Source organism: Aegilops tauschii, chromosome 6, assembly GCF_002575655.3.
Source record: "Aegilops tauschii subsp. strangulata cultivar AL8/78 chromosome 6, Aet v6.0, whole genome shotgun sequence".
Classification (NCBI taxonomy): domain Eukaryota; kingdom Viridiplantae; phylum Streptophyta; class Magnoliopsida; order Poales; family Poaceae; genus Aegilops; species Aegilops tauschii.
In genome coordinates, this window is record NC_053040.3 from 336,430,045 (window position 1) to 336,457,937 (window position 27,893).

Sequence of the window (27,893 nt, forward strand, 5' to 3'; positions counted from 1 at the left end):
TCACGTGTCACAGTCATATATACAGTGCAGCTCGTTTCAACGAAACAGTGCGGCTGCACTATTAAGCATCTGGGTTGTTTTAGGTTCCGAATTTAGTATAAGGAATCAGGTTCGTAGCTGTTGACCTGTCATCACGCCCGCGAATCTGGTTCGCCTTTTGACCTGTCTCCCTACCGTAATAATAATAAAAAGGGAAAAAAAATGCACTCAGATAGTTTGACATAGTCATGGCAGCCCATGCGAAGGCGTCCTTATATTGAGGCTTAGACATGCTCCTGCGGCTCCGGTCTTCCTCCAAACCAGTGAGATCCAGCTAGACATGCGCGCGCGCGCGCGCATCTTCGGAGCCTTCCCCACCACTTGGTTCTTCCAGTAGTGAAGGCACCCGGGACTGGCCCCGGTCATCATCTCAGTCGCTGCCGGGCCATTCCGGCGTGTGGGTGCCACGCCAGGGGAGCGCCGGAAGAGAGAGACGTACGCACCAAGGCGATCTCTTGTAGCCGGCCATGAACGGCGGCAGCGGCAAGGGGACCTGCCGATTGATGTTGGGCGCCTAGAAGGTCATGCCTTTTCTCCCTTCTTGTTTTGACGATCCCCTCCGTGGAATCTCCGTCAGATTTCGCTCCCGTTTCCGTCCGTGTTGGGAGCAGACGCAGCATCTGTCTGCCTTGGCCTCGTGGTTTAGGTCTTGAAAATCGCGTCGTTTGTCGTGCCCTTTATTACAAGGCATTACCATGATATAATCTGCATAGCATAGTACATGAAGCTCACGTGTGTGTGGAATGAAGGCTCACGATAAGACGATGCGTTCCCCGAAATGGAACACCGACGAGGACATGCTAGGGATAGGGCCGCAGAGACAGGACATGCTAGTAGCACAAATCCAAATGGTCCACGTCGCATTTTCTTTCTCCGAGGGAAGCACCGTCCATCCACCTCACGTGAGCGAAACAAACTTGTGCTGACCGCGTCCTGGCCCAAGACACCTGCAGTGCAGGCTGCAGCTACGTGGACGCCTCCTCCTGAGCGATCGGCGCGAAACGCAACGTTCTTCCGCGATGACGCACGGGGCACGGGCTCACTCCATTCGTCTGCCCTTTCTGTTTTCAGGAGGCAGCTGAGCCAGCCCAGCCAACCGCGGAGGGAAACAAACTTGCAGATAAATCGCGAAGCAGGCAGACGCAGAGGTGGAAGGGAGGTCGAGGGCGGCCAGGCGGGCGATGGCCACGGCTGCCGCCGACGCCGCCGCCGCCGTCCCTGACGCCCGGAGGTGGAGCAAGGCCGGTCCTTCGTCGCCGGTCACCACCGCCATCTTCCTCTTCTTCTTCGTCGTCGTGGTCGGCGTCCTCGTCTCCGCCCGTTGGATCACCACCACCGTGAGTCCGGCCTTTTTTTTGCTCGCAAGTTGCGAATGTTTAGGGAAGAACCACCACTTAAGGATCCGTTAGGCTCTTACTTACACGGATTTGATTTGTCATCATGCGTGCAGACTCATCTGGCAATCACCAATCTGGATCAGTGGCGCACACAGCCGGTAGGTAAGCTCACAACCTTCTTATTTTGAATCAAATAACTTATTTTACTCTCCACTAGAGAGAGTGACATGGGTACATGCATACAGTATATATATCCTATGCTTTTTCCTTCTCTCTGTTCGTAATTTAATATACTTTTGAACATCGGTAGTGTAGATGCTTCAGTACTACTATAAGTTCTTGTTTCCAACACCAGATCACTCTTCCTAGGCTAGGAAATGTTTTGATGACAGACAGGAATTACGTTACTGCCTCCGATTCATATTACTGTCGTTTATTTAGTATTAGTATAATTATGCACTAAATTTGTACTCCCTTCGTTCTATAATGTAGGACGTTTTTCGGCACTAGTCTAGTGTCAAAAAATATCTTAGATTATAGGACAGAGGGGACTATATAAGCGACTATTTTCTTATCAACAATGAACTTTACAGGGTTGATTCGTCCAAGAATATTTGTTTAAGAAAGGATAATTTTCTGCATATATGGAATTATAACAACATTTTTCACGCAGGATACAATGCTGTTGGCTTGTGTAGAACACTGGAATTTCAAATTTGCTGCGAAATATCAGCTTTTCAAACAGGAATACTCACAGCCGTCGATCCGATCTCCGTGCAGGCAATCCTGACGGCCACGCTAACCACCTCCATCCCCGCCATCCCGGCCGGCCCGCCGCCGCCGCGCCCCACCTACTCCCTCTCCTGCTCGGCGCCGCCGCTCACCCGCGACCCCGACATCCCCAGCAACATCTCCCAGACCCTCTCCCTCGCGCTCTCCTCCAACGCCACCTGCGCCTCCGTCCCCGACCCCCAGCCGATCCCCCCCGCCGCCGACGCCGACGCGGACGCCAACGCCACCTGCCCCACCTACTTCCGCTTCATCCACGAGGACCTCCACCCATGGCGCGCGGCGGGGGGCATCACGCGCGCGATGCTCGACCGCGCGCGCGCCACCGCCAACTTCCGCCTCGTCGTGCTCCGCGGCCGCGCCTACATCGAGCGCATCGCGCCGGCCTTCCAGACGCGCGACCTCTTCACCATCTGGGGCATCCTCCAGCTGCTCCGCCGCTACCCTGGCCGCGTCCCCGACCTCGACCTCATGTTCGACTGCGTGGACTGGCCGGTTGTCCACGCCGACGAGTACCAGGGGGACAACGCCACCGCCATGCCGCCGCTTTTCCGCTACTGCGGCGACAACGAGACGCTCGACGTGGTCTTCCCGGACTGGTCCTTCTGGGGCTGGTAAGCAACTGCTCCTCCCTTCTTTCGCTCTTATATTTCTTACGCATTTTGGCATTCCTTCCTAACATCTGAGTTGCTGCTCGCTAATAATGCAATGAGACCGGAGTCTTGAATCATCACCTGTGATTCATGCACCATTACTGTTATGATAATCATGTTTTTACTAGGAATGAATAGTACAAAGACAATGTTCTTCATGTGACACATGGTTTGGAGTACATAAGTTTTGATTCGTTGACAGGCCCAAGGACTTCCCAAACTTCAAAATAGTCATGGCCGATAAACATATCTCTGTCGTACTGACTACAGTATATTTTGTGCATGCATGAAACGTGGATGCATATCTTTACTTTAGTATCAACTGGGTCCCCTGTTCTGTTGCTATGAGAGTAAATCAATGAACGCAAACCGGAAACAAGGGAAGAAAGAGCAGTACACTTTCCTGAAGTTCAGTATCTTGGGAAGTATATAAGTTTAAGTTAATAGTAAATGGTGAACCAAAATTAGCTCTGTTTTTCTATGCTTTGATTTTTTTAAACAAAGTACAAATGCTTAAATTAACTTCTGTGCTTACAGGGCCGAGATAAACATAAAGCCGTGGGATGCACTGCAGAAGGATTTGAATGAAGGCAATAAGAGGGTGAGATGGATAGATAGAGAACCTTATGCTTACTGGAAAGGGAATCCAGATGTCGCAGCTATAAGGCAAGAGCTGGTTAAGTGTAATGTGTCCAGTAAACAAGAATGGAATGCACGGATTTTCAAACAGGTACTTGTTTGTGTTTATGTTGCAGTGCACTCTGTTATACTTGAAGGGAGTTTTAACATTCCATTTTATTCTCACAAGTAGAAAACCCTATTATATCTTGTCAAATCTTTTTTTTACAAATCTTCTAATCCTTCTGATCCTAGAGCTTAGCCTTTTTTCCAAAGAAAATAATTTTGATGATGCCTATGGCTGAATAGAGTTTTTACTTTTGCATTCTCATTTAGGATTGGATCAAAGAAAGCAAGGCAGGATACAAGAAATCAAATTTGGCCAGTCAATGCACCCATAGGTTCGTTTTCTTTCATTAAAAGTTAGGCAAGACTTGTTTGTTCTGTCGTCAGTATTGAAGTTGTTATGATGGGTGATAGGTACAAGATCTACATTGAAGGATCAGCATGGTCAGTCAGTGAGAAGTATATCCTAGCTTGTGATTCGATGACGCTGGTGATTAAACCAAAATACTACGATTTCTTCTCAAGGGTGCTGATGCCCACTCAGCATTATTGGCCAGTTCGAGATGACAATAAGTGTGGCTCCATAAAGTATGCTGTTGACTGGGGAAATTCTCACAAGAAAAAGGTATGCTATGCAGCACTATCTAGCAGCTACAATGACCATACTGGCTTTTCTATGAGCTGAAACACATTGTTCTTTTGTAGAAAATATCATGCCACTCAACATTTTGTATGCTTATAACATGTTTCTCACACCTCCCCTTCAAAAACTGTTCACAGGCACAGCAAATAGGAAAGAAGGCAAGCAAGTTCATTCAACAAGAACTTAGTATGGACTATATATACGATTACATGTTTCACCTCTTAACTGAGTATGCTAAGCTCCTAAGATTCAAGCCAACCAAGCCACCTGAAGCTGTTGAGGTCTGTCCCGAATCTTTGGCCTGCCAAGCCATAGGTCGGGAGAAGAAGTTTATGCAAGACTCCATGGTGAAGTCTGCGAACGTTGCAGGCCCATGCAATCTGCCTCCTCCCTTCAGCCCTGAGGAATACAAAAAGCTACAACAGAGGAAAGAAAAGTCAATTAAACAGGTCGAAACGTTGGATCAAAATGCTTCAAAGCTCGAGGAGCGAAATGCTTCAAAACCTGAGGATAGCAATCCCGGGGAGCGAAATGCTTCAAAACCTGAGGATAGCAATCCCGGGGAGCGAAATGCTTCAAAACCTAAGGATAGCAATCCCGAGGAGCGAAATGCTTCAAAGCCCGAGGAGCGAAATGCTTCAAAACCTGAGGATAGCAATCCCGAGGAGCGAAATGCTTCAAAGCCCGAGGAACGAAATGCTTCAAAACCTGAGGATAGCAATCCCGAGGAGCGAAATGCTTCAAAACCCGAGGATAGCAATCCCGAGGAGCGAAATGCTTCAAAGCCCAAGGAGTGAAATGCTTCAAAACTTGAGGATAGCAATCGTTGAGAACTCCCTAGTTTTTTTACTTCCCCGAGGACTCACGTATAAAGTTTGCTCAATTTTTTAGTATTCATGGTTGTACTAATTTTGTATTGTAATATCAACAGCTTCTTATTTGAATGTTCATACGTGTAACATCTAGAAAAGTTAAAGATTATTTTGTATCTCGCTGATCCCCTTCCATTTACGTCTTGTTGAAGATTTTTTTTACATTAGCCTTTGTTTCCATTTGTTATTTTAGTTGGAGCAATATATTTTGTAAGGGTATTAGAAATCCTATTAAGATTATGTTCTTTTTTTTGCCATTCCTTTGATCGATTATGTCCATAGTGAATGCGTTATTTTGGGTTAACCTACTGCGACAATGTTCTTTACATCTGCAATTACGTTTCTTAAACTTCAAGACCAAAATGAATATGCCTGTTATCAGATATCCAACTTTAAGTTTGCAGGGTATTATGACTGCTTGTTGTGGTCTCGCTTACCAAAAGAAGCTATTACCTCTGTTCCAAAATAATTGAAGTTCTAGGTTTGTCCTAAGTCAAACTTGTTAAAATTTTGACCAAGTCTATAGAAAAATATATTAACATCTGGAACACCAAATTAGCCCCATGAGATTCTTTATGAAATAGATTTTTATATTATGTGTATTTGGTTTTGTAGATCGTAGCACATTTTTCTATATAGTTGGTCAAACTTAAACTAGTTGCAACAACAACAATAATAACAACAACAACAACAGCAACAACAACAAAGCCTCTAGTCCCAAACAAACTGGGTAGGCTAGAGCTGAAAACCCATAAGATCTCGCAACCGATTCATGGTTCTGGAATATACTCCCTCCGTCCCATAATATATGAGCGCTTTTGACACCATTAACTAGTTTGACTTAGGACAAATGTAACCGATTCATGGTTCTTATATTTTACCCCTGCCTTCTATTTTAATTTTACGTGCTCTCGAAAAAAAGTACTGAAGTTTTAGTACGATACAATTACAGACAATTTTGCACGTGTTTGAACATTTAGAGCATTTTTTCATTCTCAAGGAGCTTAGCATTAGTCCTCGCCAAAAAAAGGAGCTTAGCATTAGCATGGAAAGCTAGGCCTGCTCATACTTCTGTTTTTTTTACATTATACTCATACTTCTGTTTTGTACTGTACTTAAGCGTAAGCGACAGTGCATTTTTCTTCTTCTAGAAAAGCGCACTCATTTTATGGTTTAATAAAAGAGAAAAAATGGAGCATTTATGTATCGAAGTCAGCATATATCAACAGGACACCGACTGCGCATCGACACACATTAACCAAACCGTTGGCCACGCGACAGATGAAGTCTCGACAACGAAGCAGCAGAATTCAGGAACTCCTGATCATGTATATCAGCCAGGACTCAACTATGATTCTGCAGGGTCAACACTCCATAGAGATTATGGCTAGGTCCAAATGCTCTCTTTCAAGTTCCCAACCAGGACAAACCTTGCATAAAAGGAACCTACTGGGCTGGGCAAACCACATACCAGTCTCAGTTTCTACTATTCAAGTGAGAAATGCCTGAAAGACATACTGCAGCATTTGTCATATGATGAAAGTAACAAGATAACTTCTACAAATAATATAGTAATGTACTTCTACATATAATTTAGTAACACTCTTATATTTCTTTAGTGATCTAAACACTCTTATATTTCTTTACGGAGGGAGTATATATTACTGCAAAGCCATAGTACCAAAGCAACTATTCTGTTTACAGGTGCCAAAAGATGCAAATAATTAGCCATAATATTTACCTAATCGAATAGGCTAAACCGTAGGGCCACTAACAAGCTGACACAAATACCGGGAGCTTAGGGCGACTGGCAACTTATTGAGTGACTATAGCAGCTAATATGAACTAAAAAATTACAAGAGGCATCAGATCCTAAGATAAGAGGCCATGAGTTGTACATATGGCTAACAAGACCGAGAGCACGTATGGTATTCAGGTCTTGACAGAGAACTGAAACAACCTGCATGGTTACACAAGCTCATCTCTTCATGAAGAAGCCTAGTAGGATGCCTAGAATAGCCGCCACGAGCACGAAAAGTAGCGAGAAACCAACGTTCTGCCTGCTGATTTCCCGTCTTAGGAGACGCTGCATTTAATCAATGAACCAATAAACTTTGTCAAAAACTGAACTAAACTGTATGCCGGCATGGAGATCTCACTGAAATGCAGAAAACGATGTAACAGAGAAGTAATGAAAACGTAATGATCAGGAAATAGGTGCAGAGTTCTGCACTTGTTGAGATCATGAAATGCAATAGTACTTGAAGACACAAAGCGCAAATCCAAAACCACGTTTAGGCAATGTAAAAGCAACGAGTGAATATTTTTACTACAAAGCTAGGTAGAATTATCAGTATCAGGTACAACCCACTAACCAGTTCCTCTCGAAGCTTATTGTTCTCTTGAACAGCAAAATTCTTCTCCTCCTTCATCAACTTCAAAATTAATGCCAAGGGCTGCACAGATATAAATAACGAGATCAATGTGTTGTTCTTTGGCATCACCGGGCAACATCAGAAATGCTAAAGAGAACTTAGTACACAGTACGTACAGAACAATGACACATTGAGTTCCAACATAGTAGATACCACCTCCCAAATTCAAGCAATTGCACAGTACATAGAAATTCCAACTAATAACGAAAAAATATGACTAGCTAAATAGGAAAGAAAGACCACAATAAATAGAAAGGTAACAGATGTCGACTCACAAAACATGATCAAATAGCAACTATAAATTTAGCATATGAGGTGGGGTTGGAACTTGGAAGGAATGAAAAGAACATGGTTGAATTCAGAAATGAAATGTTTTCAACACATTTATTGAGTGATAACTGAACATGGACAATACCTGCATGATAGTGCAAAATGATATGGCATAAGATAAGACATAAATAGGCTAAGACGATGTGGAAGTAAAAAGTTTTGAGTTATGAGAAAATGCAGTTGAAGAATATAATTGCATCACAGATTTCTTCAAGAATGCTAAGATATATTGGACGACCAACACTGTATACACCATGGTTGATTTCTAAAAAAATTTAACAATCTTAGTGTTCTTAAAAACACCAAAACTATTAGATGTGTCCTCTCTAGCAGTAGTCACCGACGTGGCCAATAGGAGTTAGTTCAGTCTTTCTAATCTTTCATGTGAGATTCAAAAGACCGATCCGTAGAGTAAGATTCAGACATAGCTTGTTGAATTTTTGTTGATAGGGAGCTTACGTCAGACGGTATTGTTTCTGGTTCTGCAAGTTCTCTTGTTGTCTGCAAAGAAAGAACAGCACTCATTATCTGCTACTGGAATTTAGTCGGTACAGGGCTAACAGAGAATGACCGTGGGTTATTATCTGCTACAGTAATTCAGTTGACAGTTTGACAGCAATAAGAAAACTTAGCTGATGTTGTTACAGCCGTAGGGAGCACCTATAAGATCAAGATTTTACCTCTTGATAACTCCAACTGCCCAGACTTTCCTGATCAGAACCCTCATTTACGGACGTCGGTTTCGACGGTGGAGCATAAACAACCTGCAGCTTCACCTCGTCCACCACATTGCCCGATTCTTTGGTGAACTACAAAAATACCTCACTAGGGTTATTCAAGGTGAACTGACAATTCCCCGCCAAAAGAAAAGGAAAACTGACAATAGATGGTACTATAAAACATAGAAGTCAGCCTAGTATAACATGGGGTACCATGTCTCCGTTGATATCCTTTGGTGAAATGTCCTGGCTGACCACGGCACTCTGCACAAGGAACTTGTCCCTGCATTGCATATCCGGCGGCGCCTCCCGCTGTGCTTGCATGGTTACTGAAAACAACAATTCAGAGAGCACAAGACAAGACCTTAGCATAGATAGCTGATGCTTCAAGAAAACAACATGCATAGTGATTGACTGATGCCGTCCATCGACTTACCGAGAACATCAAATGTGGATCGCGGCGCCACAATGCCGTTGTTTGGCCGGACACAGTACTTCTTTGGGCTCGTTGTCTTAACCTACAGACCTAAGGTTGCACTAATTTAGTAGGAGTCACTACCACAGTACATTTTTGTACAGAACTGTAAGTTTTTTCTTAGATTTTTTTTTAGAAAAGGAGGATGACCCCCGGCCTCTGCATCTGGGAGATGCATGCGGCCACTTCATTGATTATTCTCGAGGACCTTATAAAGTATTACAACAATATGCCTGAATCCGCCATCTTGGCAACATATGCCACTACTCCTATCCATATGATGAAGGGGTGCTAGCTGGGCCAAATACATAGACCACTCACCTAAGCCTATCATCAAAAGCCAGAAGCCCTAGCCAAGCCACATACCGGGTCTGGGGCATAAACTGGTCTGACGCACTCACATGTGTCGTCGCCGCCATCTTCCACACGTCCGTCTTCAGAGCAGATATTGAGGCTTCTACCTTGTCAGGCCACTCTGCCATCGGCGCCACCATGACGCCAGACAACTGCCTCCTCCTGCGCGAGTCTATCACCGCGCATCGGGTGCCTAGTCTCCACTGCGCCACGCCACCGAGATCCGCCGTCATCAATGTGTAGGATGAATCACAGCTCTACCAAAAAAGCCGCCCACTGGTCCCTCGATCCCGTGTACACCTCCAAGAATGACGCCCCCAAGGAGGAAACGACACCAACACGCCGCCGTCATCCGATCTACTGATCTAGGGTTTCCCCCGGAGGTAGCGGATAGAGGTCTGAAACTTCTCCACGGCGATGCCTTCAAGAAGGTAATGACACAAAAGAGTGCCGCCAACGCCGGTCTTGGCATCAAGCCGAGAACGAGGTTTTCACCCGGATCCGCTCGAAGAACCTCCATCAAGCATCGTGTGCACGGGTCGCCGCCAATCTGAGCCGCCGCACATCGAGCAAGCCGCATCGGCCAGATCAGATCTGTCCTGAGGGCAAACCACACATGGCGCCGACCCACCACCAGGCCCTCCATGCCGCCACCGCCGATCCGAGGTCAGATGGTCTGTCGCCGCAGACCCGGCGCCGCCGCTGCCCGAAGCAGGGCCGGCCGCCGCACTCGCCACCGCCGCCACCCTAGGCCGAGGCGGCTGCCTCGCCGCCGCCGGTCAAGGCAGGCCTGCCGCGCCACCAAGGCCAGATCGGCCGTGCCACCACACGCCGCGGGGCTCCGCACCGCCCCCATGACGCAGGAGAGAGGAAAGGCCCCCGCCACCGCCGTCAGCCCCCGGGCTATAGGCCGGCGGCGTCCTTCGACGGCGGCGGAGGGAGGGAAGGAAGGACGAGGAGCCCCCGGCGGCTAGGGTTGCGATCCCGCCCGAGTCGCCCGAGCGGGGGCGACGCGGGGGGAGCGGGCTCATTTCGGTACCATCTGACCATATTGTTTCTTAGATGGAAGATGACTGTAAATTTGCTCAGATTTTGAGCGAAACAAATAAACAGCAATCAGAATGATTCGATCACCTTGAAGGCGATGTATTGGTCTGTCCTGTTTGTCAGATGCAGTGAACACGAGATCTGCTTCTTTAGCTCGACTGCATGGTCGAATAAACAGAGGAAACAGAAACGGGGAGAGTTAGCAAAGTGAGCGAACAAATACGATCATAATAACACCCAAAAAAAAGAAGTGCTGAAAAGAGAGCCTCAAAGTCAGGAAAAACAAGAGAGGAGAAACATCAAAATCAGCCCCACAAAAAAGACTTTCATGTCACGAACTTGGAAGCAGAAATATTTTACGCGGAAACCCACCGAAACTGCCGAAATAACAAGTACTGTAAAATTGAAGCAATTCAGGACAAGAAACAAAGAAATAAAGAAAGAAAGGCGAGAGAACGTACAGGCGAAGCGGAGCTCGTTGGGGTCGATTCCGAGCAGCTCCCTGGACTCGGAGCTCATCTTCCGCAGAATTTCAGCCGGAAATCAATCGGCACGGGTCTAGCTAGAGTGGGGTTTGGGAAGCTGGGATATTCTCGATCCCCTCTGCCTGCGCACCCCCTGTCCCCGCTATTCGCCTCTTCTATTCCTGGAGCAGCAGAGGAGGAAGCGGAGGAAGATGTGGAAACATGGAATTTCTGGGCCGAATTTGTGAGGGAAACAGGAGCCACCTGCTCGCGGTAGGCAACGTGCGTATATACCCACATCGAGAGTTCGAGAGAAATGGACGTCGCTTTCTACCCTTTCATATGTAAGTATACTACTAGGAGTACTTTCTTGTCAACTTTTAGAAATTTTTCTCTTGCTCTCACGTTTTCCCCGGCGGAGAATTAACGGGTGTGAAGGGAAGAAACGGAGCGTGGGCTTCTTTCAGGAGGTGGTTCCGTGGTTACATCATGGCATTTGCATTTCCACCGGTCCATCAGTCAATTCAAATGTCACAAGCGTTGAAGTATACTACTAGGTCTTTGCGAAAATTAACATATATATATATATATATATATATAGGTAAATTGTTTGGGGCACCTAGGCCCATTATGGCAGGTGATTTTTATTAGTGCATGGCGTATAATTCATGAAATAATAGTTTTCCATCACCCTGGTCGATCGACCTAGACGGAGGTTGGGCTAAACCGAACCAAGACACTGTCGTACCGCTGTAAATTTCTACTAGCACCGATGTAATTTTACTTTTCCTCCTTACCGCTGTAATTTTACTTTTCCCTTGATAGTTAGCTGATCGTGGGGATTGGGAGATACCCCGTTCCCCATCCTATTCTATACGAGCGGTTTCTGGAGTCTGGACAGCGCGCGCCGAACGTTAACGGGAGGTCCTCGGCGGCAAATCTTCAGCGGTGCTCGTGGATACTGCTCGGTGTTGGCGGCCCACCTCCCGTTCTATTCCAATCAGGCGATGCGGTGAGGGGCTGCTCGTGGGATCAATAGTGCGGTGGTCGGCGGGCAGGCGGGGCGGCATGGTGCTCAACGGCTGATGTCGATGTTGGGCGGCCCTTGTATATATGGTGGTCGCGGTGGCTCTACCGTGAATGGATGCGGCGGCTCTGCGGTAAGTGTGTTGAGGTGCTAGAAGGTACTGAGTCCAACGTTTTCTATTTTTATTTTTAGGATTTTTTTTCGATTTTCAGGCTGATTGAGTGTTTGGGGTTGTCTGCCTGAAGCTGCAGTAGTTTAGGAAGAAGATGGAGAAGAAGTATCCTGGGAAGTAGGCAGAAGCTGACATGGACGAGGGGGCACGTGTGCCATCTCCTAGATGTGGAGAGCGGCAACAGCCATATAGCACCCCATTTGAGGTGAACTTTGTGTTTCAGATACCTTTCTGAGTGTGGTGCATGGAGTTGAGCGAGTCATTGATGTGTGTAATACTCATCCACAGGAAGCCGCAAGGTTGCAGGTGGGGAGCTCATGGGAGGATGTGAGAAACCCTGATCCCAGTTCCAATATATTTACACTTCTTTTATGTTTGTGTTCTTTCCAAATTTTCTGTTTTTCTGAAGCAATAAGGGAAGGGGGTATCCAACCTGAAATGGAATTTCATTAATTAAGGACCAGGGTTACAACTCTTAGGGAACTGGTTCTTTCCAAATTGCTAAATCGGTGTTCGATTTCTGTCGAATCGGTAGTATGGAGAGATCATGAGACGAAATGTCATACCTGCTATATGCGTGCTCGTGTTTGCATGGTATACTTTTTTTTATTGTTTTTTCTTAGGAACACACTCTGATTTATATTAGACATGCAATGTTTTTGGAAGCTCTGGTTGTGTTACTGTTTTTTAAGTTCATGTTGGGAGAGTATGAATATTGATAATAGTCGTGATTCTAGTCGGAGTAATGCAAATGGCATACAGTTTCTTCAGGCTTACACCATATAACCAATTGAAGCATGGAGCTGATGTTATCACCTTGTTTCAGTCCCATGTACTTCTAAGTGACAGCTGAGAACACTGCATTTCGTTAATCATTTTATTTTCCACACAATTTTCAGAAGCTAACTCAAGTAGTTAGACAAGTGCATAAGAATTGCCATGGTAGGCCGGTGCGTCCTCTGATTGCTCTGCATGTGATGCCTACTTGCGACATGAACAACAACCTCAGTTACATATCAGTCAGGGAAATAAAGCTATTTCTTTCGTGCCATTTGGAGATGGGTATTAGTTTACCACTAGTCAAGAAAACGGCACCACATGATCCTATATAGAATGTACTGCCTATTGAAACAATGGGAAAATGAGACATGCATTGAAACAAAAATAACTGACTGGAGTTTAGGCTAGCAAAAAATCTGTACGTACAGTTCTCTACATGAGTAACATTGATTATTTTGAGAAAAGCAACCAGCTATTATATCTTCAGCCGACCGCATGAGTAACATTGATTATTTATCTGAATCCAAAGTAGTCAATTTTTTCTCGTTTGATGCTGTTCGGAGCAATGCTTGGTTAGTACCAATTTCCAGTTAGATTTATTTCCATTGCAAAGAGGTGAATTCTGATCCTCTTCAGGGCGTCAATCTTTGCTGGGTTTTATTTTCGGTACTTTTTGTTTCATTACAGTGCAATGAGGAACTTGGAGGTTAGTTGTGCCCATTTTATAAATCAACACGCATGAATATTCTGAGATATTGCCAACATTTTTTATGTTTTGGAGAATGAATTTATCTCTTGTGATAAACTGAGGAGGGTGAAGGCTATGGTTGTCTGTGCAGACTGTGAGATGAATATTTCTACAGCTGCCAATTGCTTCTTTTATATGGTTGGCCGGTGTGCTGCTTTCGTGGTCTTGTTGGAAGGGCATAGGGGTCCCCTAGTTGCTGTGGCGTGTCGGGGGTGGCATGAGCCCGATACTCCTTGTAGACTAGGTGTCGCTCCTAAGTATTGTCTCGGCTATCTCCGTTGCTTTGCTTATTGTCATTTGCAGCATCCTCTGTGCATTTGCTCGTCCTTGAGTGTGATGTGTTGTTCAACAGGTGAAGTTTCTACCTCCATGAGCTCGGCTTAGCACAGTGGCGGTGGTCATTTTGTATTCCGGTTGGTCTCAGCGGTGGTCATTTTGTAATCCGGTTGGTCTCAGCGGTTGTTTTCAGCTGAGGTCTCGAGGGAGCGTCTCCATCTTCCGATGGATTGTTGCCTCCTGTGCCAAGGCGAGGGGGCAGGGAGTGCCCTCCGGAGATGGATGAGCTCACAACTAATTTTCTCTTGTGCCCATGGTGATGTCGAGGATGCTTCCTCTCCTGCTGGTTGTTCATCGTTCCCAAGGCTCTGCTTTTGCTGCTGATTACTGTCTTGTTCGTCGAGAAGGGCTTCATCTACTTTAAGCTGGAAATGTGCCTTAGTTGTTTATCTTAGCTTGTTGCTTTTGTTGTAACTTGTGAGTGGTTTGCTGAACCCCTTGTATCTTTTGTTGTTTTCTTTTCTTTGTTTGTTGGTGTTTTCTTAGAGGTGTTGGTGGTTATTGTAATTCTAGCCGGCTGGTCGCTTTGTTAATTCAAAGTCAGGTTAAGCTCGAGTCTTTCTTTTAAAAAAAAAGCTCAGCTCTATGTCCTTGATCCTCTGATGAGGTAGAGTATTGAGATCAGATTGAGTCAGCCACAAATGACGTCGATGAGATGGCCTTCAGGCTTCAGTGTTGTGTGACGGAAATAATATTACAAAATAGTTTGGAATATGCCGCATAAATTATTACATTTGCCTATCATTTTACAAGTAAGTCATACGTTGACATGACATTCAGTTACTGGACCATACACGTTGAAGATACTCTTTTTTTATGGAACGTTGAAGATACTCTTGTTTACGTCTACTGCCAAATTTCTTACGTTCGGATCTCAACTGAATTAGTAGAACGTGTTTCTTGTGTCACAAAATAAAATACAAGTAGGACGTGTTTCTCATCTGAATTAATAGAACTTGTTTCTTTACCGTCAAAATAAAATTAGAACCTCTTGTTTGCTTTTTGGATTCCAAATTTCTTACAGGCCTAGGAATTGAATATAAAGTTTTTTTTTTTAAATTGACCTGTGATAGGGAGACAATTATGACGCCGCAATGCCCATGTATAGCAGATATATCGAGGTAATTTACTAATCTCTTCCCGTAAAATTATGTTACATACAGATACAGGGCATGCCCTTAGTGCTCCACGCCTCCTCTCCGTATGATTACATTGCACTCCAGGCCGTAAGATTACACTCCACTCCATGCTGCCGTAAGTAGTAAACTACGGAACGGCCTCTAGTATCCATAATTTTACCTCCCGTGTGTTGCGTTCCTGCTAGATGGGTGGGGTGAGGAATAAGAATTTCTTACCCAGGGTGACGAATAGCGCTGCTGCAGCTATTCGTCTATAAGCTCAAGCCTGCTTCGTGAAGGTAAATTTGGCTGAGCACATGCACATCGTGTACATACAATTAAATGAACTTAACTGTGTGCGATGTTTGCCTGAGTGACGGTTTTTCCCAACCATACGCGATGAGGAATATCAAAATTTATCTTCTTTGTGGTAGTGGCATACGACTTCCAACCAAACAAGGTTAACTGTAACCTGCTCATGGTTGATCCATTAATGTACTACCCGTTGTCAAAAGAGAAGGAGGTCCCTTTCGACTCGTGATCCTGATCCCAACCAAGATGGCAAGCATGCATGCCCCGTACAGTACGTCTGAGAGCAGTAACCCAAGCTGTGCACTCGACCGGATTAACCCAGATGTATACGACTTTTGGGCCATCTTGTGTGAGTACTCTGTTCCTGTAGTGACCAGTCTAGAAAAGGTAGTACCAGTTCTAGATAACTACGGACTTCTGTAGCTGTCAATTTTTCTTGCGCTTTGAACCTCCTGGCTCCACCCTTCTCTTGTTGGACGCCGTCGATTAATCTGCACCGTTCCGAAAGGGCAGATTTACAATTAGTTCGCGCTGTCATTTTCAACGTCTTCTGCGTTGAAAAGAACATGAGGTTGCTCCCTTTGCGTGTGTAGTAGTTTCTACGCACCCTCTGTAAAGTCCGACTGAAATCGTCAATCTTACACTGTATCCTCTGATATCTATCTAAACACACCACGCCGAAAGTATGTTTTTTCGACAATATATAACAACAAATTAAAAATATATAACAGCGGTATATTGAGTACATGCGATCTCCCTGTTTTATTGGGTGAATATAGTACGTGCGATCTGCCTTCGATGGACATATTTGCAGTAATGCAAACAAACAAGAATATCCACTATCACATGGCACTCCCTGCAAAGTGCAAAGGAACATGCCGAAGATATTAGCAGATTCAAAGGCACATAGGACATGGCATTTTTGGGCTGCAATAAACTCTTGCAATCCTGGACCCGGTCCTTAAAACGGAAAAATAAAAATGGAAGCCCCTGCAGAAAGCTGTTTCTTTTGGTCAGTGTGATTATACTAGTGCTGAATCAATAATAATATCCGAGAAACGTGTTCACAAAAGAGAAGAAAAAAATGGTCTACCCTGACTTTGAGTTATATATGACCGTCGGTGGACTCCGCAGGAAGTCCAGCTTGCTGACAAACAGTGGTCCGGGATAGCGGCAAACGCTGGCCACGTACACGGCGGAGTCATAGCAGCTGGTCCGGTACTCCGGTCGCCGGCACAACCGATGCGTAACGGTCACACCAAACGACGGGTTTGTGATCTCGCATCCTCAACTTGGGAATGGGAATGGGCGGTAGTGCTTGGTTCGAAATGCTGCTACAAATCGTCCGAAGAATAAAGGAGAAGAGAGGTGAGGAGTCGCTTTTACTGCGACGGTGCCAGGTCGGAATTCACGGTCCAGTCCAGCGACATGACATGGTCGCGAGCAACGGGTCGAAAATGGAGATCTGGTCCTTGGTATTATTTTCCTCGCCGGGGGACTTTTGTTTCGTCACGGCAGCTGCTATGTAGGACCGTCGTCGACAGCTGGGTTGGTTGAGAGTGGGACGTGCGTGCACTGAACCAAGGGAGATCGATCTTCTTTCCAAAAATGTTCAAACATAGAGAGCACTGGACCTCGGGTGCTGCACATCTGCATTCCTGGCCTCATCTCTCTCTCTCTCTCTCTCTCTCTCTCTCTCTCTCTCTCTCTCTCTCTGAATCTGCACTTGTTTTCTTTCTAAAATGCACTTGTTTACTATTTCCTCCGATCTAAAATAAGTATTGTGATTTTAGTTTAAATTTGTATTAAAACCACGACACTTATTTTAAAACGGAGGGGAGTATTATTATTTTGAGAAAGGGTATATCTAGCTCTCTTCTATAGATAAGAAATAATTATGTCTTATCTAACTCCTACACTTTTGAATTCTACATGAAGATTTGAAAGATTTTTTATTTTTATTTTTATTTGGTTAATCAAGTAGAGTAGGAGTTAGATAAGACTTTGTTGATGAGGTGAGAATTAGCAAAGCCATTTGAGAAAACAAGCTACGCTTTTTTCTTCTTGCATAAAAAGGCACTTCACCCTCGTGCGGAAAGATTTCAAAAGACCAACTAACAAACGATTACACCTTGCAGGAATCCCCAAGGGTCGCTTTTGTGGTCTAAGAGCGTGTCAAGTGGTGCATTCAACCACCGCCACGTATCGCGTGGTGGACGTTCCATCTGGATTTCAGTTTTTTATTTTTCAGTACGTTTTTTTTGTTTTAGATGGTTTTTTCCGGTTTTTTGGCCTTCTGGCTTTTGCTTGGCTTTTCTTAGGTTTTTGAGATTTTTTTGTTTGTTAATCACATTTGTGCTTCTTATAAAAAACTTTGTGCTTCCACAAGAAACACAGGTTTACTTCTGAGCACAGATTTGCTTCCGCGGGAAGCACATTCGCCTTAGCTTCCGTGAGAAGCAGATTGTGCTTCCCTATAAATGGGAAAAGCACCACTAGACTTTCCAAAGAAAAAGTGAAAACCGCAATCGTGCTTCATGGCTCCGGTTTTTATCTTCTGATTTTTTTGTTATTCTTTTTTCCAGTTGCTGAATTTTTTAGGGTTTTCATTTTTTGGATTTCATTTTTCCCTTTTTCCCCAGTTTCAACGCAATAACCTATTAACGTGAGATCTAGTTTCGAAGATCTTGACACAAGAAATCCAACAGTGAAAACTGTCCGATATTTGGACGCACGATTCAATAGAAAACCATTTTGTATAAACGTATCTACGAAAAAGGGGGTAACTCTCAGGTTCCGACAAGCGATGCACATGCAGTGCGCCATTTGTTAGCAGCCGAGAAAGTAGGAAGTGACCTTACAAGGGCTAACCGTTGACCGGTGATTGAGAGATTTCAAAGGACACTCTCTGTGGGCTTATTTACGAGCACATGTAATTTTGTTCAATGCTGACTTATCTCCTCCGCAAAAGCTTCATGTCATCTACTATGAGATTCCACTAAAAAACTACTAGGAGATGTACTAAAAAAACCTACTGCGAGATGCCCCTAAAGAAAACCTACTGCCTGATCCTTCTTTTTTTTCTTTAAGGAAAAACCTATTGCCAGATGGAAGATAGGCTCAACTCAAACGGCTCAACTGCAAGTTTCTGGGAAGGTTCTAAGCACCGCTATGAACCGGTTTTAGATCTTCCACACATTTATTGTGTGTGTTTTCCTACTAGTTTTCAGTGGTTATATTTGTTTGTTTCTTCTAGTTTCTTCTCGCTTTATTTTTGGATTTCATTGGTTTTTCTATTTTCTTTTTCAAATACACGCTGATTTTTAAAAAATACATCTTTTCATAACATGTTTAAAACTTTTTAGATAAAGATTGAACATTTTTTGAACCAATTTTGAACATTTTCATACATGGTGAACATTTCTTTAATAGACATTGAACATTTTTTAAATGCACAAAACATTTGTTAAATGTATGAACATTTTTACAATTTTCACGCACATATTTTTGAATGGTATGAAACATCTTTTCTAAAATTAAGCGAATTTTTTTTACATTGTATAAACATTTTCTAAAAATGTCACAAAGATTTTTTGCAAACACGTGAACATTTCTTACTAAATGGCACAAACATTTTTTTTGAGTGGTATGAATAATATTATTTTTCTAATTTATGTGAGTATTTTACATTGCATAAACAATATTTGACATATGACGACCATATTTTTGAAATGTGTGAACATTTTGTAATGGCACAAACATAGTTTGGAATGCTATCAACATATTTTAGAAGTTGTGTGAAGATTATTTTTATACTGCATGAACTTTTATTAAATATGAGGTGAGAAATTTTCAAAATTGAAGTAAATTAAATTTTGGAATATATGTATTTAAAATATAAACAAAAGAAAAAAAGAAACAACTAACGAATAAGGGCAACGTACCAATACTGCACTATCCCACTAATGGGTTCCTTGTTGCATAGGCGATCTGAAAGCGCCCGGGCAGACGGGCTACATGCAATTTTCTACAAAAAAATTTGGCACCTTGTAGGAGATGATCTGGTGAAAGAAGTTTTGTAGTCTATTAATAGCGGAGTCATTCCAGAGGGATGGAATTCAACTACTATAGTTATGATTCCCAAAGTTCACAAACCAGAGAAGGTAACACAGTTCAGACCCATCAGCTTGTGTAATGTCGTTTATAAGGTGATTGCTAAGATGCTAGCTGCAAGATTGAAAATCTCCTTGCCAGAAATTATAAGCGAGAATCAAAGTGCTTTTGTGCCAGGTCGTATCATTACTGATAATGTAATTGTGGTGTATGAATGCTTGCATGCAATGAAGAAGAAGAAGAAAGGTAAAATTGGGTCATGTGCAGTTAAATTAGATATGCACAAAGCATGTGATTGTGTGGAGTGGGTGTTCCTAAAGGCCATGTTACTAAAGCTAGGCTTTGATGGTCGTTAGGTGCAACTCATCATGGCCTGTGTGTCGTTAGTGGAATATAAAGCGAGGTTTAATTCCAACGAGACTGCGCCATTTAGCTCTACAAGGGATTGAGATAGGGGGATCCCCTATCTCCCTATCTATTCCTGCTTTGTGCTGAAGGCCTGTCTGCTTTAATTGCCCATGAAGAAGCAATGGGTAACCTAAAGGGAGTAAAGGTTTGTCGTGACTCACCGATAATTTCTCATCTATTATTTGCTGATGACTCCCTTATATTGATGCAAGCAAATGATAGAAATGCTAATTCCTAAAGAGAATATTGGATGACTATTGTGCCGCTTCAGCTCACATGGTGAGTGATGTTAAGTCATCTATTTACTTTAGCCTCAATACTGATGTGGATGATAAAGTGGTTGTTTGTCAAATCCTTGGTATAATGACTGAATCCCTCTCTGATAAATACCTGGGTCTCCCATCTATGATTGGGGTAGACCGTGTTGACTGTTTCAAACACCTTATAGAGAGAATTCAGAAACTTGTTAATGGATGGAAAGAAAGAACATTATCCTATGGGGGTAAGGAGGCCTTGATTAAAGCGGTGGCACATGCCATTCCAACATATGCGATGAGTGTATTCAAATTTCCCAAGGAAATTTGCAAAGGGATCACTGATGCAATATCACATTACTGGTGGGCTGACAGTGAAGACCAACGTAAAATGCATTGGTTTGCGTGATGGAAGATGTGTGTTCCTAAAAACAGAGGTGGAATGGGCTTTCGGGATATCCAGAGTTTTAATTTGGCTATGCTTGCTAAATGATTCTGTCATGCCAATATTCCACAACTTTCATGTACTTTTGGCAATATTTTATATTATTTTTGGGACTAACATATTCATTCAGTGCTGTTTGTTGCATGTTTTTTGTTTCGCAAAATACTGATTACTCTCTAACTATAGCGCCAGAAAGCTCCTGTCTGCTAGGACTACGTCGGTATTTCCCCAAAGAGGAAGGGATGATGTAGCACAGCGAAGGTAGGTATTTCGCTCAGTGGTGAAACCAAGGTTATCGGACTAGTAGGAGAACCAAGCAACACAACGTAAACAGCACCTGCACACAAATAACAACACGTCGCAACCCGATGTGTTAAAGGGGTTGTCAATCCCTTTCGGGTAACGATGCCAGAAATTTGTAATAGATTGAAATAATAGATCGCAAATAAAATAAAGTGCAGCAAAGTATTTTTGTATTTTTGGTTTAATAGATCTAAATAAAAATGCAAAGGAAAAGTAGATCGCAAGCAAATATATGAGAAAGAAGACCCGGGGGCCGTAGGTTTCACTAGTGGCTTCTCTCGAGAAAAATAGAAAACAGTGGGTAAACAAATTACTGTTGGGCAATTGATAGAACTTCAAATAATTATGATGATATCCAGGCAATGATCATTACATAGGCATCACGTCCAAGATTAGTAGACCGACTCCTGCCTGCATCTACTACTATTACTCCACACATCGACTGCTATCCAGCATGCATCTAGTGTATTAAGTTCATGGAAAAACGGAGTAATGCAATAAGAACGATGACATGATGTAGACAAGATCCGTTTATCTATTGCGTAGATATAGATCCCATCTTTTTATCCTTAGTAGCAACGATACACACGTGTCGTTTCCCTTTCTGTCACTGGGATAAAGCACCGTAAGATCGAACCCACTACCGGGCACCTCTTCCCATTGCAAGATAAATAGATCAAGTTGGCCAAAAAAACCAAATCGGAGAAGAAATGCGAGGCTATAAGAGATAATGCATATAAGAGATCAAAGAAACTCAAATAACTTTCATGGATATAAAAAGATATAACTGATCATAAACTCGAAGTTCATCAGATCCCAATAAACACACCGCAAAAAGAGTTACATCATATGGATCTCCAATGGATCATTGTATTGAGAATTCAGCGAGAGAGAGAGAGAGAAAGCCATCTAGCTACTACCTACGAACCCGAAGGTCTACAAAGAACTACTCACACATCATCGGAGAGGCACCAATGGAGGTGGTGAACCCCATCCGAGATGGTGTCTAGATTGGATTTGGTGGTTCTGGACTCTGCGACGGCTGGATGAATATTTCGTCGACTCCTTTAGGGTTTCTGGAATATTGGGGTATTTATAGAGCAAACAGGCGGTCCGGGGGGCACCCGAGGTGGGCACAACCCACCAGGGCGCGCCTGGGCCTCCTAGCGCGCCCTGGTGGGTTGTCCCCTCCTCGGGACTCCCCTAGTTGCAACCAGGGCCTAACTTCTCCCTTTTGGTCCATAAAAAATCATCGTAAAGTTTCGTGGCATTTGGACTCCGTCTGATATTGATTTCCTGCGATGTAAAAAACATGCAGAAAATAGCAATTGGCACTTGGCACTATGTCAATAGGTTAGTACCAAAAAATGATATAAAATGACTATAAAACATCCAAGATTGATAATAAAACAGCATGGAACAATCAAAAATTATATATATGTTGGAGACGTATCAGCATCCCCAAGCTTAACTCCTCGTCCTCAAGTAGGTAAGTGATAAAAACAGAATTTTTGATGTGGGGTGCTGTTTATCATGTCATATCATTTTTTTTCTTTATATCATGGACATTTGGACTTTTATGTGATTCAAAGCAATAGTCTAGTTTTGACATAATAATTTAGATACTCAAGCATATCAACAAGCAACCATGTCTTTCAAAATATCAACGCTAAAATAAGTTATCCCTAGCCCATCATGCTCAAACATTGATCCATTCATGAAACACACTCGAATATTAGCTACACCCAATACTTAAGCATGATCATATTGTCTCTTAATGTGACACCCTTGATTCAATCGTACACTAATCATACACGCAAATGTGTACAATCAAGATCAAGGACTCACGGGAAGATATCACAACACAACTCTAGACACAAATAAAATAAAACAAGCTTTATATTACAAGCCATGGGCCTCGAGGGCTCGAATACATAAGCTTGAATACACAAGAGTCAGCGGAAGCAACAATATCTGAGTACACACATAGGTTAGACAAGTCTGCCTTAAGAAGGCTAGCACAAAAGCAACATCGATCGAAAAGGCAAGGCCTCCTGCCTGGGAGCCTCCTAACTACTCCTGGTTGTCGGCGGCCTCCACATAGTAGCAGGCACCCTCAGTGTAGTAGCAGTCGTCGTCGAAGGTGGCATCAGGATCCTGGGCTCCACCATCTGGTTGCGACGTCCGGGAAGAATGGAAAAGGGGGGAAAAGGGGGAGCAAAGCAACCGTGAGTACTCATCCAAAGTACTCGCAAGCAAGGATCTACACTGCATATGCATCGGTGTCAATGAAATGGGTAGTATATGTGGACTGAACTGCAGAATGTCATAAGAGAAGGGGAAAGCCTAGCCTATCGAAGACTAGCATCTTCAAGCAGCTCCAAGCATCTTGCAGCATCAGAAGAGATAAGAGTGGCATAAAGTAAAGTAGTAGTAGTGTTATCAACCTCGGCCAGAGATACTTTCTCGACTCCCTGCGAGAAAGCAATCCCAGAGCCATACTATCCAGTTATCACCTCAAGTGTCAGGTTCTAGTTGTATCGATCGGGATACAACTCCAAGTGTCCATTACCGGAGGACAGGCTATCGATAGATGTTTTCTTCCCTGCAGGGGTGCACCAACTTACCCACCACGCTCGCTTAACTCCGGCCGGACACACTTTCCTGGGTCATGCCCGGCCTCGGCCAAACAATACGCTGCAACCCGACCTAGGCTTAATAGAGAGGTCAGCACGCCGGACTAAACCTATGCCCGCAGGGGTCATGGGCCATCGCCCCGGGAACTCCTGCACGTTGCGTACGCGGCCGGTGAGCAGACCTAGCTACCTCCTAAAAAAGGCAGGTGCTTACGCAGTCCAACCCGGCGCGCGCCAGTCAGTCGCTGACGTCTATTAAGCTTCGGCTGATGCATACGACGCAGAACGCCCATACTATGCCCACGTGATGGTTAGTGCTATCAGGCCAGAGGCCCCTCGGATCAAATATCCAAATCATAGTGGATTAGGAGCACGCGGTAACGAGCAGAGACTCACAATCGATGTGACCCCGTTGCCCCATCTCGAGGACTTGCGGCAAGGGCTAAGAATGCCTGGCCATGCCTCGTAAGTATCTCGCGGGCACCTTCCAGGTCAACCAGACTCCACATCACTCGCAATTAAGCTCGCGCGGGTACCCCTCAGGGCCGACCCGTCTTTAGTAACATGGATCAGTGTAAAGTCATAGTAACCATAGTAACTATGTGTCTAACACCAAGGGGAACCCTGAGGAACCACCCTCGGTGGATTCCACTTGATGTAATCATCAAGGTGAACATAAGAGGAACCACCCTCTAGGTTCACACTTGAGGGGTTGCACGACAGAGTGATTATCGGGAGTGGTCAAAGAGGAATCACCCTCGATGACCACGACCGAATAGCTACACTACAGGGTTAACATCAGAAGTGCTGATGAGGGATCACCCTCGGCACTCGATAGTAACCTTACAGAGTCGTACAACTAGAGGAGTGATGTGCGGTGTCGGGGCCTGGACATCGATCACGTTGATCGAGTCATCGAACATAAAGCGGGGCAACTGTGACAAGGTGGGGGTCACTGATGGATCACTAACCAACCTATACTAAGCAGTTTAGGATAAGCAGGTAGGTAATAATAAGCAGGTTACGAAAGCAGGCTATGCATCAGAATAGGAGCGATCAATTATAGTAGCAAAATCTAATGCAAGCATGAGAGAATGGAATGGGCGATATCAGGATGATCAAAGGGGGGGGGGGCTTGCCTGGAAGCTCTGCTGCAAAGGAAGAAGAGTCGTCGGTGACGTAGTCGATCACAGGGGCAGCATCGGTCTCGGGGTCTACCAGAGAGAAGAGGGGGAAGAAACAGTAAATATAAAGCACACAGATACATGACTAAGCATGACATGGCGAAAAGCAGAACTAGGGTCGACCTAACGTAGTGCTGCACGAAATAGGTGAAGGGGGAAAACAACCGGGAATGTTTTCCCAGTTCCGGACCTATGTGAGACAGATGACCGGAGGGGGAAAGTTCCATGTTTAGATAGTTAGAGGCATCTAACAGGTAAACAGATCACGTATTCGTATTTGTCTCATCGTTCTGAGCAACTTTCATATATAAAACTTTTTCATCTGAGTTACGATTATTTTTCTACGATTTTTCAAAGATTTTAGCATTTCCAAAAATTATTTAAATTAACAGAAATGGAATTATGACGTCAGCAGAGTGTCAGCAGGACATCAGCAGGTCAACAGACCCGCTGACTGGTCAAACTGGCCAGTGGGTCCCACCTGTCATAAACATAGGGGCTAACAGAGTTTTATTTAAACTAAGCAGAGTTAATTAGCTACTGGACCCCACATGTCAGTGACTCATTTAACTAACCAATTAATTTTAATTATAAAAAACATTTTAGTTAAACTAATTATGCAGTGGGGACCGCATGTCAGTGACACTGGCTGCCCAGTCAGCACGTTGACTGGGTCAACCCAGTCAACGGAGCTCCCAGGGCCTACGAGGCAGTGACTAGGGGAGTGGCCCCGGCCGGCCACGTCGGCGCTGGCTACCGGAGTTGCGCCGGCGAGCCTCCCGCAGCGGCGCACGTCGTGAGAGGGGTCGGGTTTCGCGCACAGGGGGTTTCCGGGGTCGTAGCTAGATGCGTTCAACGCGGCTCGACGTCGCACGCAAGATGGAGGTGATGGCTGGGGCCGGGAACGACCGGAACGGCGCCGGCGACGAGCAAAAGCGGCGCCGGAGTTCGGGCTCGAGCGGGTTCGGCGTTAGAGCGCGCGAGCGGCCAAACTAACCAACTAGGCGGGGTCTACGGCGCACGAGGAGCACGCCAGGGTAGTCGGCCGAGCTCGTAACGGCTCGGGAGCACCACAACGGCAGCAATGGCTGCGGCCGGAGCTCGGTTGCGGTGGCGGTTGCGCACATGCCCAAAGGCGAGCAGGAAGAGGAGGGAGGAGAGGTGGAGCTCGCCGTGCGGCTAAGAAAAGCCCTCGACGGCTTTGTAGCGCAGGGCAGGCGACGAACGAAGCGGTGGAGCTCCGGTGATCCGAGGCGGACGCCGGTTTGATCCGGGGCCTGCAGTGCTCCCCCGCAGGAACGGCTGGCCCCAGGCGATGAGGACGAACGCGGTGGAGCTCATGGACATTCCAGCTTGGCGCGGGCCGGCCGGTGGCCGCGGGATCGACGACGAATGGTGACGGCAGCGTTCGGGGGGAAAGGGGGAAAGCGAGTGAGCAAGAGAGAGGGGGCGAATGGATCTGGGCGGAGGGCAGGTGAGTGGGGAGGGAGCCCGAGGCGTCGGGGCTGCCCTTATCCCTTCGTCGGCGACGTGGCAGTACGGGGCAGCGCGCCCGGTCTGGCGGGGATGCGCCCCGGTCGGAGGAGCAGTGAGGAAGGGGATCGACCACGCGGGGAAGGTGGGCCGGCTTGCTGGGGTGGGCTAAAGCCCAGTGGGGCAAGGGGGTGGCTTCTCTCTTTTCCTTTTTCCTTTCTTTTTACAGAAAAAATGCTCTGCAATATTTGAGCTGCCAAAAGGATTCCGTAAAATGTGGGACTTGGCCACATAATTACATTGCAATAGTTGGCACTGCCACAAAAAGATTGTGAGGCTTTTGAAATAGTTTGCAATTTTTATAAATTAAAAGCCATTTAATCTATTGTTTTAGCCACTGCTTTAATTGGTTTAGGCCATTTAAACACCTTGCAAAAATGTTGGTTCACCACCAATATTAACAAATAATTATTTGCCAAAAGATGAACATTTTAGATTTCATGTCTGATAAATATGAATTTTTGACTTTAGATTGGATTTGAATTTGAATGGTGATTTGGATCAAGTGAAGATTAGCAACAGTAACATGATGACATGGCACCATTAACAGGGGATTACTGTAGCATGACACTGGGGGTGTTACACTTAATTGGTGCTTTTATAAGAGAAGATGGAGACTCAAATTCAAAATAAAAATTGCATAAAGTAAAAGAAAGGCCCTTCGCAGAGGGAAGTAGGGATTTGTAGAGGTGCCAGAGCTCAAAGCGAAAAAATAGAGATAAAAACATTTTGGGAGGTGTATCCATCCCACCAATGAAAACGACGTAGAGCTACGAACACTTACCATGCTAGATATGCCATAGGCGGTTTTCCAAACAGAAAATAAAGTTTATTCCTTTTTCCACCATACTTTCACTTTCCATGGATAACCGTATCCACGGGTGCCTTCCATACCAACACTTTCCAAGGAATTTATTATTTGACAACATAAAATAAATTCATTTTTGCATTTCGGGACTGGGAATCCCTAAAACCTTTGCCTTACTCTCGTGCAATGACAAGTGAATAAACACTCATTGTGAGAATAACACATCCAGCATGGAAATTAGCCACCCGTTACCGTTCCGCGAGTGAAACAAACACACAAAAGAGAAGTTTATTTTGAAAATTAGAGATGTCACATGTAAATTTGCTTAGAACGGCAAGAGAACACCGCATATAGGTAGATATAGTGGACTCATGTGGCAAAACTGGTTTAAGGATTTTGGATGCACAAGTAGAGGTCATACTTAGTGCAAAATGAAGGCTAGCAAAAAGATTGAGAAGCGACCAACCAAGAAACGAATAATCTCATAAGCAAGTGTTAAGCATAATTAACACCGAATAATGCACCACAAGTAGGATATAATTTTCATTGCATGATTATGACTTTCGTGCATGCATAGGGATCACAAACCTTAACACAAATATTCTTACTAGAGCACAATTACTCATCAACATAACTCACATATCACATCATCATATCTCAAAACTATTACTAAGAATCAAGTTTATTTTGTCCAATGATCTTCATGACAATTTTTTTACTTTATCCTTCTTGGATATCTATCACTTTGGGACTAATTTTCATGTGTTGCTTTTCATAAGCTCAAACAAATATAAGTGAAGATCATGAGCATAAAACATTTTATTTCTCTCAAAATAATTTAAGTGAAGCAAGAGAGAATTTCTTCAAAATTTTAC

At 44.4% G+C, this 27,893-nt stretch overlaps 2 protein-coding genes and 1 long non-coding RNA gene across 5 annotated transcripts; 2 read left to right on the plus strand and 1 right to left on the minus strand.

Annotated features, from left to right (window-relative positions):
• Positions 1-285: 285 nt before the first annotated feature.
• LOC109740564 (uncharacterized) lies at positions 286-5,133 on the plus strand. Of its 2 annotated transcripts, none has more exons than XM_020299617.4 (8): positions 286-560; positions 1,111-1,376; positions 1,490-1,538; positions 2,157-2,779; positions 3,356-3,548; positions 3,773-3,837; positions 3,917-4,127; positions 4,283-5,133. In XM_020299617.4, the coding sequence occupies exons 4-8, from the start codon at positions 2,469-2,471 to the stop codon at positions 4,940-4,942; spliced, it is 1,440 nt and encodes a 479-aa protein (XP_020155206.3). In that variant the 5' UTR covers positions 286-560; positions 1,111-1,376; positions 1,490-1,538; positions 2,157-2,468; the 3' UTR covers positions 4,943-5,133. The 2 variants fall into 2 exon arrangements, with proteins under 2 accessions (XP_020155206.3, XP_045085884.2); XM_045229949.2 differs by having other exon boundaries at positions 1,490-1,534.
• A 1,517-nt stretch (positions 5,134-6,650) lies between these two features.
• Positions 6,651-11,177, minus strand: LOC109740565 (vesicle-associated protein 1-2). Of its 2 annotated transcripts, none has more exons than XM_020299619.4 (8): positions 10,839-11,177; positions 10,465-10,535; positions 8,938-9,019; positions 8,715-8,830; positions 8,463-8,591; positions 8,242-8,283; positions 7,393-7,473; positions 6,651-7,103 (listed from the first exon to the last, which is right to left on the minus strand). In XM_020299619.4, exons 1-8 carry the CDS (start codon positions 10,894-10,896, stop codon positions 6,996-6,998), a joined length of 687 nt encoding a protein of 228 aa, XP_020155208.1. In that variant the 5' UTR covers positions 10,897-11,177; the 3' UTR covers positions 6,651-6,995. The 2 variants fall into 2 exon arrangements, with proteins under 2 accessions (XP_020155208.1, XP_045085885.1); XM_045229950.2 differs by having other exon boundaries at positions 9,378-10,535; positions 10,839-11,150.
• A 929-nt stretch (positions 11,178-12,106) lies between these two features.
• LOC120966509 (uncharacterized) lies at positions 12,107-14,056 on the plus strand. Its single transcript, XR_005760297.3, has 3 exons — positions 12,107-12,245; positions 12,329-12,367; positions 13,921-14,056. It is a non-coding gene; the product is annotated as an uncharacterized lncRNA (long non-coding RNA).
• Positions 14,057-27,893: the final 13,837 nt, after the last annotated feature.